Raw genomic sequence first — 15,334 nt, 5'->3', positions numbered from 1 at the left:
AAAACAATCTCACTGTTCGTTACCTGTCTTTGTATGCAAATCGTACTACATGTACTACAACTGTATTGTTAAAATATTTAGGAATAAATGAGCACCTATGTAATCTCACATATAAAACGCTATTTGACAAGGATAAGATTTTGGTGATGCATAAGTCCTTCATAGTTTTAATGAACCTTATTTTGGTCAAGGAATTATAGGTCTTACATTTACCTTCTTTGAATTGGATACCTAAGCTTTAATTCCATACATTGCCAGCTCATCTGCATGTTCGACGAAAGAATTTCCATTAGATTGACAAAAATTCTCTCCGTAGTAAAAGAGGGTCTTTAGAAATACTGTAAAACTGTTAATTCGCTTAGTATGGTGGCCGGTTAAGGCCATTTAGCGTTTTCTCCTGTCATATTGTATAGGGCGAAAACGCGAAAACGCGAAGTCTAAAACGCGAAATCAAATCGGTTTCGCGTTTTCGACTTCGCGATTTCGCGTTTTCACCCTATAGGATATAAAAGTCAAAAACTCGAAAACACGAAATTGCCTTAACCGGCCACCATAGCTTAGTGATATTAACCATATGTTGATACTAAAAAACTCTTAAAGAACTTATGTATAAATGTAAATCTCGATTTTGTTCTATCAAAAAGTTGATTTTTTCTACCCTGTATACAAGCATTCACCATGTGAAATTGAAAAATCGTCCACAAGAAATAATCCACAATGCTTTTTAACATAAAAATGGTAGAATACGCTATAACTTTATTACTTTTGGATACCATACGGCATATTTTCCTAATTGTGGACAAATATAAAAAAAAAAAAAAACATGTTACACAGCGGAACAAGTAATCAGTACGCTGGAGTTTCGTATTGACAACATATTTGGTGAATTTGGAGACTGTTTCAATAAATTGTCGGCATTCCTATGGGAACGAACTGTGCGGCAGCAACCTCTTCTTATCTTCATATGATTATTCTTTTCATATACTATCCAAACCTTTCTGATCGCGCTCCATTAATATATCCCCCAGAACTAGAAATTAAAGGAAAAACAGACACAGCTTTCTCTGCCTCATTTTTGAACTAATACGTCGAATGTACGGGCATCCCGGCACCAGAATCTATGACAAACTAGACGAGTTTCAGTATGAAATTACAAATGTTACAAATGTATCAGTTGCCCTAACCGAAGTAGAAATATACTCGTCCATTTAAAAAAGTTCATCGGTAGTTACCAAAAAGGAAAATCACATAACTACTGAACTCCGAGGAAAATTAAATCGGAAAGTACCTTATCACATGGCAAAACCAAATGATAAAGCACAACAAACGAATGGAAAACAACTGTCATATTCCTGGTACAACCATTTTCAAATGTAGAAAATGGTGGATTGAATCAAGACCTTGTTGATAAATATTCATTATCAACTACAAAATTAATAAAGATGGTCTTTAAGTATAGATTCTAAGTACTGATATTGTTTGTCATCTTCATGACGTGTTGAGGTATTCCGTTATTTTTCTTTGTAAATTAGTTCTTTAACTGTTTAGTCTATTTTTAGCAATATCCATTTGACGTAGTTCGGTACTCATACAAACCGTCATTGTGTTAATGTGCTATGTTAATTGTTTTTTCCTAAATTTTGTTCTTGCTTGTGTACTTTGTTTATATTTTTTTTTCCTTTGTTAAAATAATTGTTTTATAGTGATGAAGATTATAACACAATGTTGCTGCTGTACCCCTATTGAATTTTGATTTGTGTAATCCACCATTTTCTACATAATAAGATGCCTATATCATTCAGGAATATGACAGCTATTATCCATTCGTTTGATGTGTTTTTGATTTTGCCATTTTATTAGGGACTATGCGTTTAGAGTTTCCCTCGGAGTCCCATATTTTTGTGATTTTACTTTTAACACCTTCATATCTTTTATAATTCAAATAGGCACTGCTCTTATAAACCATCTTTTGATATAATAATTCCAAAAAAAACCCCAGAAGGGCTGCATCTGTTTCACCTAGATATTTTCTCCATATAAAGTTGCAAAAGATATGAGTTATTTTTTGTGGCACAAGTTTTTCTAGTAAACTATACAATTGTTGTATTATTTTGAAGCAGTCTATTATCAATAAAAGTAGTTGTAGGGTTATACGACCCTGATATAGTAACCCATCTTCAAAACTAACACAACGATATCAATAGGACATAACTAGTCTTCACAATCCACGAAAAAAAAAAATTAACGCGTTACACGGACATTTATAACTTATTTCTTTTATAAACTATAAGTAGAATAAAAATAAAAAGATTCACACAAAGTTTCAAATTTTGATATTTGAACATTTCAATTTCGAATAAGAATGAACAGAATGAAGCAGATTTGATTTCAACTTTTATCAATTATCATTACGAACGGATATTAATGATTATGTTTCTGTTATATTGTTGACGTTGGTTTTCTCATTTAATTTGTTTTACATATAAATTTGTCGGAGCCTTTTATAGCTTGCTAAGAGGTATGTGTGTTGTTCATTGTTGAAGGCAGTACAAAGACAGAAAGTTGCTTACGTTAACGTTATTTTGGTTCCGGGTGAAGAGTTATCGCATTGGCAATCAGAAGGCATGTACTTAATATATATACTACGACATTGAATGGGCGTATATATGTTCTTTTGTATTCTAAATCAAATTATTTAAAAAAAATGGTATATCAATAGTTGTATAATGTCTGTCTATTTTGATCATTACTCTTCCTTCATACATGATTAGAATCACATAACTGAACCATGTCCAACATGAAATAAACCATGACACGAATGAACCAAATCATGCCACTGAATTTTCTGTAATCTCAAATTGTGTAAAGTCGTAGCTGTTTTCAGGAATATTTGCAGCAGACTTATTTCATAACAAAATATGTGATGTTGTAGACAGTGAGCAAACCATTTTTCTTTATGTATTAGGAAGAAACCACAACTTTAAAATTTTGACATCCGCAAGCGTTATTCTGTGTCGAATTAATCACTATATAACTAATACAAATTTTAACGAACTAACATATTAGCTATTAAAAAAGATACTTGAATTTGTTTGAATCTGTTCCTTTAAGAAAATATTCGAATGTTTATATTCTGGTACTGTTTATCATCAAAAACACTTGACACGCTCATGTCTAACTTAACCAAACTATGGCAAAATCTCTGTACTAAACGCTCCTCGATATGAAAAAATTACTACATGTGATAATGGTATTTTAAAAAAAGTTGTGATTCGTTTCTGATGCATACGCTACATATTTATAAATATACCAAAGGGTATTTAACAATGTATCAATTTTATAAAACAGAAAAAAAATGACAAAAACAAATCCGGTAATCACCATCCTCATAAGAAAACTTAGTACTAGGCAACACTAAATCAAACTCATTACACATTTTATTCTATACTTGAGACACCAATATAGCACATGGCAAGATAAATTGGAAAAAAAACCCATATTTTTCAAGCCTTTATTGGTTTAGTTAAATAATACACTGAAACGATAACTATACGTTATGTTATACTAGATTTAAAGATTTAAAAATGAAACAAAGTTGACAAATGATAGCTGCTTCCTAAAAAGAATCTACAATACATAATTCTACTTCTAGTAAACAAATATTAATATTGTGCGGTTATTAGACAAACAGAGATTTATAATTATTCAAAAAGAAATTTTCAAATGTGAAAACTAATGATTTCTTACATTATTGTGTATTCTCCTTGAATTTTCTTTTTATTTCTGTTATTCTAAATTGTGAGCGGATATAACAAATAGTATGTTCATGGAGTGAGAGCTAAATTCTCACTCACATGTTTCCTTTATCAAAGCCTCTAATTCTTCATATTTCTTGCACTTTTCCTTGGAGTTATATTTTCCTTTCTGCTTCTTTCCTTTCCCGCGTCTTCGGAATGCTCTTCTACCAGCTCCTACTCCTACCTCTTCACTTGAACTGCTTGAAGACGAGCTTTCTGAACTTTCTAAACATTCTTCCTCAAGGATTCCTAGGAGTTCACTACAGAAACCGTCCAGGCTAATTTCAGGTGTACAAGGTGTACCGGAATTTGTCAGAGGACACCCAATGGGAATATTACATCCAACAGGAAGCTGTGTCGGATCTAAAAGTTAAATGATATGATTAAATACTAACTATTGATTTTTCCGTTCTTTACTTATTCTATTAGACTAAAATTCACGCGCACTGGAATAGCGTATTAGATTTTCAATAAACATATGATAAGCTGTTCTTTATATTTTCTCATTACCAAACACTGGTGCAGGTAAAGATAGTACATTTACGATTTCATCAAGCTTTTCTTAATCTTTGCAATATTCAAAAACATATCTTAATCATACGTACATGATGTATGTGACAAGTTAATTGAGGTAAATTGTTATAATATCTAAAAAAAAATTATCAAAGGTACCAAGATTATAATTTAATACGCCAGACGCGCGTTTCGTCTACATCAGACTCATCAGTGACGTTCAGATAAAAAACAGTTAAAAAGCCAAACAAGTACAAATTTGAAAAGTATTCAGGACCCAAAACTCCAAAAAGTTATGCCAAATACGGCTAAGGTAATCTTCTCCTGGGATAAGAAAAGCCTTTGTTTTTCGAAACATCTATTAGACTAAAATTCACGCGCACTGGAATAGCGTATTAGATTTTCAATAAACATATGATAAGCTGTTCTTTATATTTTCTCATTACCAAACACTGGTGCAGGTAAAGATAGTACATTTACGATTTCATCAAGCTTTTCTTAATCTTTGCAATATTCAAAAACATATCTTAATCATACGTACATGATGTATGTGACAAGTTAATTGAGGTAAATTGTTATAATATCTAAAAAAAAATTATCAAAGGTACCAAGATTATAATTTAATACGCCAGACGCGCGTTTCGTCTACATCAGACTCATCAGTGACGTTCAGATAAAAAACAGTTAAAAAGCCAAACAAGTACAAATTTGAAAAGTATTCAGGACCCAAAACTCCAAAAAGTTATGCCAAATACGGCTAAGGTAATCTTCTCCTGGGATAAGAAAAGCCTTTGTTTTTCGAAACATTCAAAGTGTTGTAAACAGGTTTATAAAACCTGTATGATCAAAGCGGCATATTCGAAAGACAAAGGAGTAGGTCCGGTAAGGACCAATTTTGGTCTCAAATTTCAGATTCATCTAACGAAAAATTTTGGACACTTTTTAAACACTTAAGTGTTTATTTCAATTGATTCAACTAGTTTATGTGAAATATTTTAAATGATTAAGTCATTCAAAACGCTTCGATTTAAGCTTAAACATAAAAATCTATCAAATTTGCCAAAAAAGTCACTTTTCAGATGTTTTTTGCCAAAAATGAAAGTGGTCGCATCCGTGTTCATCCTCAACCTTTATATATGTTATGTATAATCATCAAATACAACTTAAATTTTAATATTATGAATGAACACGAATGATGCCACTTTCATTTATGACGGAAACCGTCTAAAATTTACTAAAATGCTAAGACTGCAGTAATTTCATTTGACTTAATGATACTAGTATCCGATATATGTTCATTGTATTGTCAAAAACAGCCCATATTTATGTAGCAGAAGCACTCTACTTTCCAGTAAAAAGCTAAAAGAATACATTTTCACAATTTTTTAAAACTGATACATTTTGGGGCCAAAAAGGGAAATGCGCATCTGGTGCAGAAAAATTGGTACCGTAAATGTTGTTATTACTGCACCTACTCCTTCCAACTTTTTATTTCAATATTTGTTAGCTAATTTCCTCTTTGATTTGATCGATCATGCCCATTTATTTCGCAAATACGATTTTGCGATTTGTATATATCATTGCAATATGTTTGGCTAAATAAAGTAAAACAATCGAACAGAAATATTCTGTCTTTGAAGAATGTTTTTTTTTTAAATGTAAAAATTTAAATAGAGCTTCAATCATATTATATTTTTGTTTGCTTTGTTTTGCCTGTTTTTTTAGACTTTATTTGAAATTGCCCTTTCCCTGTTTCATAATCAATTTGATTTCATATCAGTTCGAATCTTCTTAATAGCATGCATATTATATGTCGTTATCTGGTTTTCTGTTCAAATAACTTGTCACGAGTAAAACTCATACCGCATTTGTTTGTTTATGGATACCAGGCTAAAAATTAGGCGCGCATTTTATCATAAAAAAATGAAAACAACATGTTTATTAATTCTATGCGTCCGAAGCGCATTATTTTTTTACCTTCAACATCCAAAGCTCATCTTATGACAAAAAATCTTTGAATGGCAATATTTATTATGAAGTTCAAGCGTATTGAGAAGAAAACCTTTTTAAAATATGTCCCTTTTTTGGTATAGAACCTATAATTTGGACCTAGTCATAAAGAACATACAAGAAAGAAAAAAACACTATATGCTAACAAGAGAGTTCCTTCGCATAGCTGTATCTTTGTCAAAAGGTGAATAAAAAAGGAAGGCCTGTTGTTCACATCTGAAGAACATGTTTTTGTACTACAAAACCTCCGGGGATCAGTATGCTGTTATATACATTGAAAGGTATTTTGAATTGTTTAGCATAAGTCAGAATAAGGTATAGTTTAGACACTGAATGTCACTTTATTTGAATATAAGATACAGTAGTCATTAATGCTTGAAATTGCAGAATTTAACATAGAAAGTAATGGGTCTATGCACTGGTGATTTTATTCCTTCTCAGAAGAATAGATGGTATGATTTAATGTGTGTTGTTGATGTCGGTTCGTGTTATCTATGTTTATGGTTTATTAAATCTATTATTCAACAGACACCAATTTGAGATTTAGGCTGCAAAAGTTTTAAATTGTAGACTTACATGGCGTCAGTGGCAGCAAACGTGCTGAAAAAAATGTAGATACATAATATATTGTATAGAAAAAATCTATCAAAGCTTCTTAAAAACACCTTTGATATCTTATATCTCTGTTAACAGAGGATAAACATTTTACGATATGATTGCTAATCAGACATCTATCCAAAAGAAACAAAATTTCATAGATATTAGCAACAGCAGGAAATCGTACAACCTTGAGCAATGAGCAAAAGTCATACTTCATAGCAAGATAAAAAGACCCTAATATTGCTAGCTGTAATTTGAAATTGGAGAAGACTAAACACAAACGTATCTTATGGAATGAGATTGGTATAAAGCAATACATATGTTATATTGTTGGCTTTATTTGTTTCTTATTGTGTTATCTTTTATTATTGTAAAAATGAGGACAAAATGGTTCCTAGATTTAATTGTGAATAGTCGTTTTCCCACAAAAGACAAAATCATATAAATCAACTTGGATGTGCTGAGTGTAGATTAATGATGTATATTGCATCGTGAAGTACCTAACGATAAATATTCAAAAAAAAAAAGAAAGAAATCCACGAACGATAGATAAAGCGCAACTGTATGTCTTTGTCAGAATCTCAAAGCAAATGAATTATATTTGACATTCGAAATCAGCAATAACATTAAAATATGTTCGTTTTTGACACACAAACAACAACTAGTTTTTTTCTCTCATTGATTTTTTATGTTACAGAACCAAACTACTACCACAATAAAATTTGATACAACATTTAGATATTTCATTAAATCGTATATTCCTTACCGTTCAAGATGCAGAAAAAAATTTCTATTAACTAAAGCAGGCAATAACAACAATGAGCTTCAGAAAATTAATAAAAATAAACTAGAATTTCATATAATTAGAGTCTTCGAGTTTTATAAAAATCCAAGTTGATTTTGAAACGTAATACAAATCTTGAAAGGTAACTATCAGAATTCAGTCTGAAAATTATAGCTTTTGCTTCCTATCAATTAAATCTTTTTATTTGACAGCAATGCACCAATATACCAAATAACCAAGAATTTTAAAAGATCAATATATTATTGAGTAAGATGGGGTGATTCAGACCAGTCAATACTATAGTTACAGATTAAGCCGTAGTCTAGACCGGTCAAGACAGGTCAGACATATCGAGACTGCTTGAGACTGGGTCAAAACTGGTCGAAACAGGTCGAGACTGAGTTGAGAATGGTGGAGCATTTGTCAAGACATTTTCAGACTACACCAATATTATTGAGTACTTAATCAGACCTAATAAGTAAAGTCTAGACCAAAGTCAAGAACAATTTTAAAGTACTGTCGAGATAATTGAGTTTTGTCAAGAACAAAGTATATGCTTGATCTTACTGGTCGAGCACAAAATAAGGTCTTTTCAGGCTCTGATCAGTTTGTATTGCATGTTTGTTGGTAGGCGGGATCAAAAAGACCCAAAACTTAATTTCAGAATCTAATGCATTCTGGGTAAGTTTTCAAAAGCGTACACGAAACGTCATGATCGGTTAATAATGTCATAAACAATAGAAATTCTACCAATGACGTGACGTTATAATTATTTTGGGGATCGAATAAAAAAGTTACTTATGATTCTTTAGATTCTGAAACGGTCAATTCTAATATTGGTTTACAGTATGTTTCGTCTTTTGTTAAAAAATAAGCCGTATGATATTTTTTTATAACGTATAATACAATAATTTAAATGTTTTCTGTTCACTTACCACGAAACACAAATGGATTAGGCTCATTAAGCATGTTTGCACATACATCACATAAGGTAGGGTTACCTGTGGACGAAAAGTACAATAGGTTAATGTTAAAAGTATTAACACATAGGGATCTGAATTGATAAAACATAACATATGTATATAATAAGCAAAAACTTAAACAAAATCCAGTAACAAGACCTTCATGATTCGATGCTAATATCATAAACCCAGGTACGAATTTTACACATCATTTATTTTTATTTTCTGAATTGCTTGCGTTCGAACTAGCTGAAAGTTTGACGAAAAGGTATATTTGTTTTGCTCTATTTTTTTCCAAAATACATGAATAAAGGCAACAGTAGTATACCGCTGTTCGAAACTCATATAAAGATAGAAAAAAAAATCCGGGTTAAAAAATTAAAACTGAGGGTAACACATTTAATATAAGAGAAGAACAACGACACAACATTGAAATGTAACACACACAGAAACGAACTAAGCATTAGACAAAATCCGATGAGAATAACAAATATAACAGCAAAACTAAATACATGAATTCGGGATAGAAATGTAGCGTGACACGTCATGTAGTAATGTGAATTCACACTCAAATATAAAAGGAAACAAACGACACAACAGAAACAGAACGTTAAAATGTAACACACACAGAAACGAACTATAATATAACAATGGCCATATTCGTGACTTGATACAGGACATTTTTAAAGAAAAAATGGTGGATTTAACCATGTTTAATGGCATGCCAAACCTCCCGCTTTAATGGCAATGTTAGATATAACATGACAATGACAACATTACATTACAGGACTACAATACAAATAAATAGGAGAACATATCAGACAAAGAAACACACGAATATAAGCTAACAAAAGACACCAGGTTTAAAATTTCATACGCTAGTAGTGAGTTTCGTCCACACTGAAACTCTGCAGAACATCAAAACATCAACATTCATTTGCTAAAGCATATAGATTTAAATTCAAAATAGTTATGTTTAACATTTGAACAATCTGTTTGGGCAGGATCTTATCGACATTCTAATATGACGTGATTCGTAAACAATATCGTGATGAAATTCTCGATAAATCTATACTTATCGCAGTCTCAGAGATATGCATTCTAATGGATTTTACAATATACCTACCACGTGAACCATAATGTATCAGAACCTTTTTGCAAACCCTATGCCGATTTTATTGTTATACAAATTGCAATTGAAAAAAGACTAAAAAACTTTAGTTCTTACTCGATTGATTAACAAAACAAATTTAGGCACAAGGCCTCGGAGAAATAATAAAAAACAAAATTAAGAAAAATCTGCAAAAGTATATGTATACATTTGGCGTATTTAAGTTATTTCAAAACATGACGTCATACAAATTAAAATTCTAAGCTTCTTATTATCTAACTACTAACACAATTCTTTATTGATATTATTGTAATTGTTATAAAATACATCAAATTACATAGTTACAAACCTGATCTTGAACAGTACCAAATTATTTTAGACATTTACCTGTGACGTCACTTTTGTAGCGTTGACCCAGTTGTATAAAGGACAGTGCGCTGTCCTATGTTGTTTTACTTGTTCGTTTTTATTGTGTGGTAAGCATGTCGAAATGTACTTTTGTATTGTTTATTTGTGTATTTCTCTGTTCTGAATGATCGTGCATTTATTTGTACTGTATTCCTGTCATATAATGGTGTAATTTAGTGTTTAATTTAACATTGACATAAAATTGCAAGTTTTGGCTAGCACCAAAACCATGTTCAACCCACAATGTTTTATTAAAATATCCTTTACCAAGTCAGGCAAATGACAGTTGTTATCTTATAGTTCGTATCTGTTTGAGTTGCATTGTGTTTTTTTTTACTTCAGTGTTTCTGTTGTTTCGTTGTTTTCCTCTAATACCTAATCTGTTCCCTCGGTTTTAGTTTGTAACCCGGGTTTGTTTTTGTCTCAATCGATTTATGACTTTCGAACAGCGGTCTACTACTGATGCCTTTATTTAAAAGTTTTTCGTTACAACATTTAAATGGATTTATGAGGTAGGTGTTGTTTTATTTTCTATTACATTTTATGGTTCCTGCTAGTCAACATTGCGACTCCTGATTTACTAAATGTCAACTTTGGATTTGACGGTAGCTTACGAGAAAATGACAAATGAAGGTTTTGAGAATCAAAAGAATTAATCATATTTTTTCTAGCGGTTATTTACAAAATGATTCATGCAAGCTACATACGTATTAGACTGTTTAAGCTTTATCTAACGGGAAGTAAACAAGAATCGACACACACACGTCATAACCACCTTCGCTTCAGGTTTGTAATGACTGTTTTGTCCTATTATAATAGAAATAATTCATGTAAGCCATATATTTGTTATAAATTTACACATGAACTGGGCCGTGATGTTCGTAAGTGTTATCCCTCGCTAACGTTCAGGATAAAGTTCAAATAAAGCGGCCCAGGCCATGTGTAAATTTTCAAAAAATCTATGGCTCATGAATAATTTTAGAAAAATTCTGGATAATAATACAACATACCAGTTTTAGGTGATATGGATCCTATTTCATAAAATTGTGGTGTCAAGCTGTCTGTTGAACAACAAAATATGTTAAACTAACCATTACAGAAATTGAATCTCATACAAATTGTACCAGTAATTCGGTAATGCATGTAACATTTACCTTTAACGAGATTGTTAAAAATTTTGAGTACACAACATTATAAGTTTTGAAATGTTTAAAGATAACAACAACAAAAAAGAGATTAGTGTTACGTTACGTTACGTTAATTTTGTTACAAATATATAACTGTCTTACTCAGCCAAGACAAAATCACCATTCTGTTCTAAGCAATCGGCAGTAAATGTAATCAATTGGCCTCCGTTCATATCTTCAATATCTCCTATCATCTGTGTCCCCGTAAAATAATATAGTTGTGATGGATCCAAACGGTATAGACTGTCATAATATTTACCAACAAAATCACTGGGAAAGTTGCAAAGACCTAAAACAAAAAGTCTTAAAGATGTTAAACAATTCCAAGTTATGTATTTCATTCTCCGTGCACGCTGTATGTTGTAAAGCACATTCATACACACACGGCCATTTACAAATCAGCTTATAGACTAGTTCTTCATTTATCACACATGGGCAATACTTCCTGTGTTGTTAAACCAGGTTTGTTTTATACTAAATGCATGACACATGTGTTATGATTATAAGATCATAATATATCCATGTTTACCTGATGTGAGGTACATGTGTAAAGTAAAGTTTTCTCCTGCTAAGCTGTCTATAATATATGACTAAATGGCAAATATTTTCACAGTTTAAAGATAACAAAGCTTATCTGCAAAATGTTCCAAATGCATGTCACAAGGCACCACGTACTGCGCTACAACTTAAGATTAAGTAAAAAAGGAAGGGCATTGCTTGACAAACTCAAGCTATATGTCTTATACAAAGCATAAGTTGCGTTTAGGTCTAATGCGTCAACCAACGCACCGTTTCACAAAGGCATTTTTTTAAAAAATATAGGTATACATTTTTTGATATATTATTTGTTAAAGCTGATTGACTCGACTTAGTTTTTTCATCCTTTGTATTATTTTAAAAATGCTTCAATTAGTATCCTTTGCCTTCCTTTTAGGCACATGTGAGAAAGCAATAACATGATGTAAGAAAGTTTATTCTAACAAGTTGAGTCATCGGGACAAAAGTAGGAAATTGCCGTTAGGTATATAAACCGTTCTGGTTTAATTCTAGTTTGGAAAAATGTCAAAATAAGCACCCATTCCAATTGTGCTAAAACCATTGATGTAAGTTATTTGCTAAGAATAAAATGCATTAGAATATTCAATGCTGGTATTATCTTATTAATTATATAACTTTAAGACTTTATAACCCAAAATATTGTTAGAATTGGCCACCTCTTATATCAAATACGTTTAAGGTTTTGCTTTATCCATAATACGTGATGTACGAAATAATTTCTGCCAACATAAGATTGTAAACTCAAGATATGAAACATACTGCCGTGTATTTACAAGGAATTTCGACATCATTCAAAATCAAGCAGCAATTAACTTTCTAATACAATGACAAAACTACCTTCCCTATTTAATGTTGTCATTTAAAATTATACTCTTTTTACCATATTTGAAGAAAAAAAATGTTTCAACTAGAGAAATTCATTTTCTTTTTAAAACTCAATTATTCCTATTTATATATATTTTTAGAATAATGTGGATATTCGCACATTACATAATACAAACTATTTTGATATTAGCAAAATGGTTGTAATTTGTAAATTTCTAGAAATACCATTAATTCACAAATTTGCCAAAGCTTTTGTTCGTACCTGTTAAAAAAAGCAGCATACACAATGAAATAATGTAGAGGTTGTACCGGTATGGCATATATACTGCAAATTAAGTTCTTAGTATAAAAGTTAACAGTCTAATACTTTCATATCTGAGACCTCCACAAAGATACAAATTGTAGACGATCGTAGCATTACGGCATCCAACCTGAAAATATTTCTGTTCTTAAATGCAGTTCCCTGACTATGGCAAACGCTCTTATCATAAATTTTGGTAATAAAGCGTATGAATATATTGAAATATATTGTAACAAAATCATTAATTTTTTTATTTATTATAGTCTATTAGTTGCTACTTTATGTTATGGTACAAACATCAACCAAAAAATCGATTCGGTTAAGATGACTTTTAAAATGTTTATATCGATAAAAAAAACCTCCAAATTGTAAAATTTTTGCAATTTCTGTAATTTGTTCTTTTTTATTTTTATTATAACTTTTTTTGCCTATTAAATGAATAGAAAAAAAGTACCTAAAACGAAATGCAGGTTTCTTTTGAGGCAGATTGTTAGCATATATAAAGGTATATGGTGACCCATTTTTTTTTTTTTATATATATGATATGATAAAGTTCATCTATAAAAGAAATTAGCGAAATCCTATATTTAAAAAAAAAGGATTTATACCATCGAGCCCCCTTACATTTATATTTCTAATATAACCTGTAATTGTAATTATTACTCGTTTAAACTTATTGTTCCCTTGACGAGTTGTCAATCTGACACAGTAGTGAATAGCTATCAAAGGTACCAGAATTAAAATTCCATACGCCAAACGCGCGTTTTGTCTACATAAAACTCATCAGTGACGCTCAAATGAAAATAGTTATAAAGCCAAACCATTACAAAGTTTAAGAGCATTGGAGATTCAAAGTTCCAAATAAGTTGTGCCAAATACGACTAAGCTAAACTATTCCTGGGATAGTAAATTCTTTAGTTTTTCGAAAAATGTTTGTAAACAGGAAATTTATAAAAATGACCATATGTAATATATTCATGTCAACACCGAAGTTCTGACCACTGGGCTAGTAATACCCGGCCTCGGGGAGATTGTTGTCTTTATCGGTACTTCAATATATTATATCTGTTTGTACAAATCAAAAGTAAATATGCATGCCATAAATGTAAACTGATTGACAGTTAAGTCTGAGTCTGTAGAGGCATTGTTCATCTATGACTTTGAGAGATGTGAGATCGGTGTAGTGTGGTTTTTGTTTTTTGTTATGATGTTTTGTGGTTAAAATGTCAATTTTACTCTAATCTGTATACTTTTTTGTTAGAAAAGTGTAAAAAGTAAATTCACAAAGAACTGAACTCCATGGATAATAAAAAACGGAAAGTCCCTAATCAAATGGTAAAATCAAAAACTCAAAAACCAAACGAATGAAAGAAGATAATTTAAAATGCCGTTTAATTGGTTTTAAGTAAAATCGGTTTCAGGGACTCATGGAGTAACAAAGGGACATAAATGAAAAACGGCTCTTAATATATTGATACGGGAAACCATACATTTGTAAATCACACAAATCTTTGATTTAAATGTAGAAGCCAAGGACGATGAAACATAACGATAAGTATTCGCACGAGTCGCCCCAGTTTAAACTTATCTAGCGATTCAGTATACCCTACTTTTCCGAAACTAAAGTATCAATCAGAAAATAATCAACCATTGTACTAAACGGATATATACAGTAAGACAAACATCAAGAGAAGGGAAATTCGTTGAAACGATATTTTGTTGTTATATGTACTTATCATAAAAAATAATAAATTTTAAGTGTTGATACATAAGAAACCGGCCAGAAATTGTTAGAAATATTTCGGTTAATATAAAAACGATTTGCAATTTCATTTAAAATAATTATTACATTAAATATCTAAAAAGATTAAAACATATTTCGTAGTTTTATGTAGTTTATCAAAAAATATAAGAAGCTAACATTACTTGTAATTCATTATTCGTTATTAAAATATAGTATGACGTGATAAATATAACTAGCCTTACCTTGAACAACCGCAATGGTCCCCAACAAAACGAAAACATTTAAACCTCTCGTCATTCTTGTTCTGCGTGCAAACAGTAGTGGTGAACTTCGGTTTTATACCATTTTTATTGAAGCGTATAAGATGAATGTGCAATCACAAGATAATTATCAACCAATGAAAAACATATATAACGTATTCAAATTTAAAGATACCTGATAAAGTGTCAACCATTCAAGTTGATATAAATCAGTTGCTGAACAATCTTTGTTTCGAATAAACTATTTATTTGGGGATTTTCATTTTTCTAATTC

General features: G+C 31.0%; 1 protein-coding gene across 1 annotated transcript; it reads right to left on the bottom strand.

Moving 5' to 3' along the window:
- Positions 1-3,498: 3,498 nt before the first annotated feature.
- Positions 3,499-11,265, bottom strand: LOC139487072 (uncharacterized). Its single transcript, XM_071272077.1, has 4 exons — positions 11,196-11,265; positions 8,640-8,705; positions 6,897-6,920; positions 3,499-4,160 (listed from the first exon to the last, which is right to left on the bottom strand). Exons 2-4 carry the CDS (start codon positions 8,671-8,673, stop codon positions 3,847-3,849), a joined length of 372 nt encoding a protein of 123 aa, XP_071128178.1. The 5' UTR covers positions 8,674-8,705; positions 11,196-11,265; the 3' UTR covers positions 3,499-3,846.
- Between the last annotated feature and the right edge of the window lie 4,069 nt (positions 11,266-15,334).

Source organism: Mytilus edulis, chromosome 8, assembly GCF_963676685.1.
Source record: "Mytilus edulis chromosome 8, xbMytEdul2.2, whole genome shotgun sequence".
Taxonomy (NCBI): Eukaryota; Metazoa; Mollusca; class Bivalvia; order Mytilida; family Mytilidae; genus Mytilus; species Mytilus edulis.
This window is presented reverse-complemented; position numbering and strand designations above follow the sequence as displayed.

Excerpts from the sequence above, each read along its gene's own strand:
- LOC139487072 (XM_071272077.1), bottom strand. The coding sequence starts at position 8,673 with ATGCTTAATGAGCCTAATCCATTTGTGTTTCGTG. Across the intron at positions 6,921-8,639 it reads TAATCCATTTGTGTTTCGTG|CACGTTTGCTGCCACTGACG; the intron begins GTAAGTGAACAG and ends CATTTTTTTCAG. Across the intron at positions 4,161-6,896 it reads TTTGCTGCCACTGACGCCAT|ATCCGACACAGCTTCCTGTT; the intron begins GTAAGTCTACAA and ends TTTAACTTTTAG.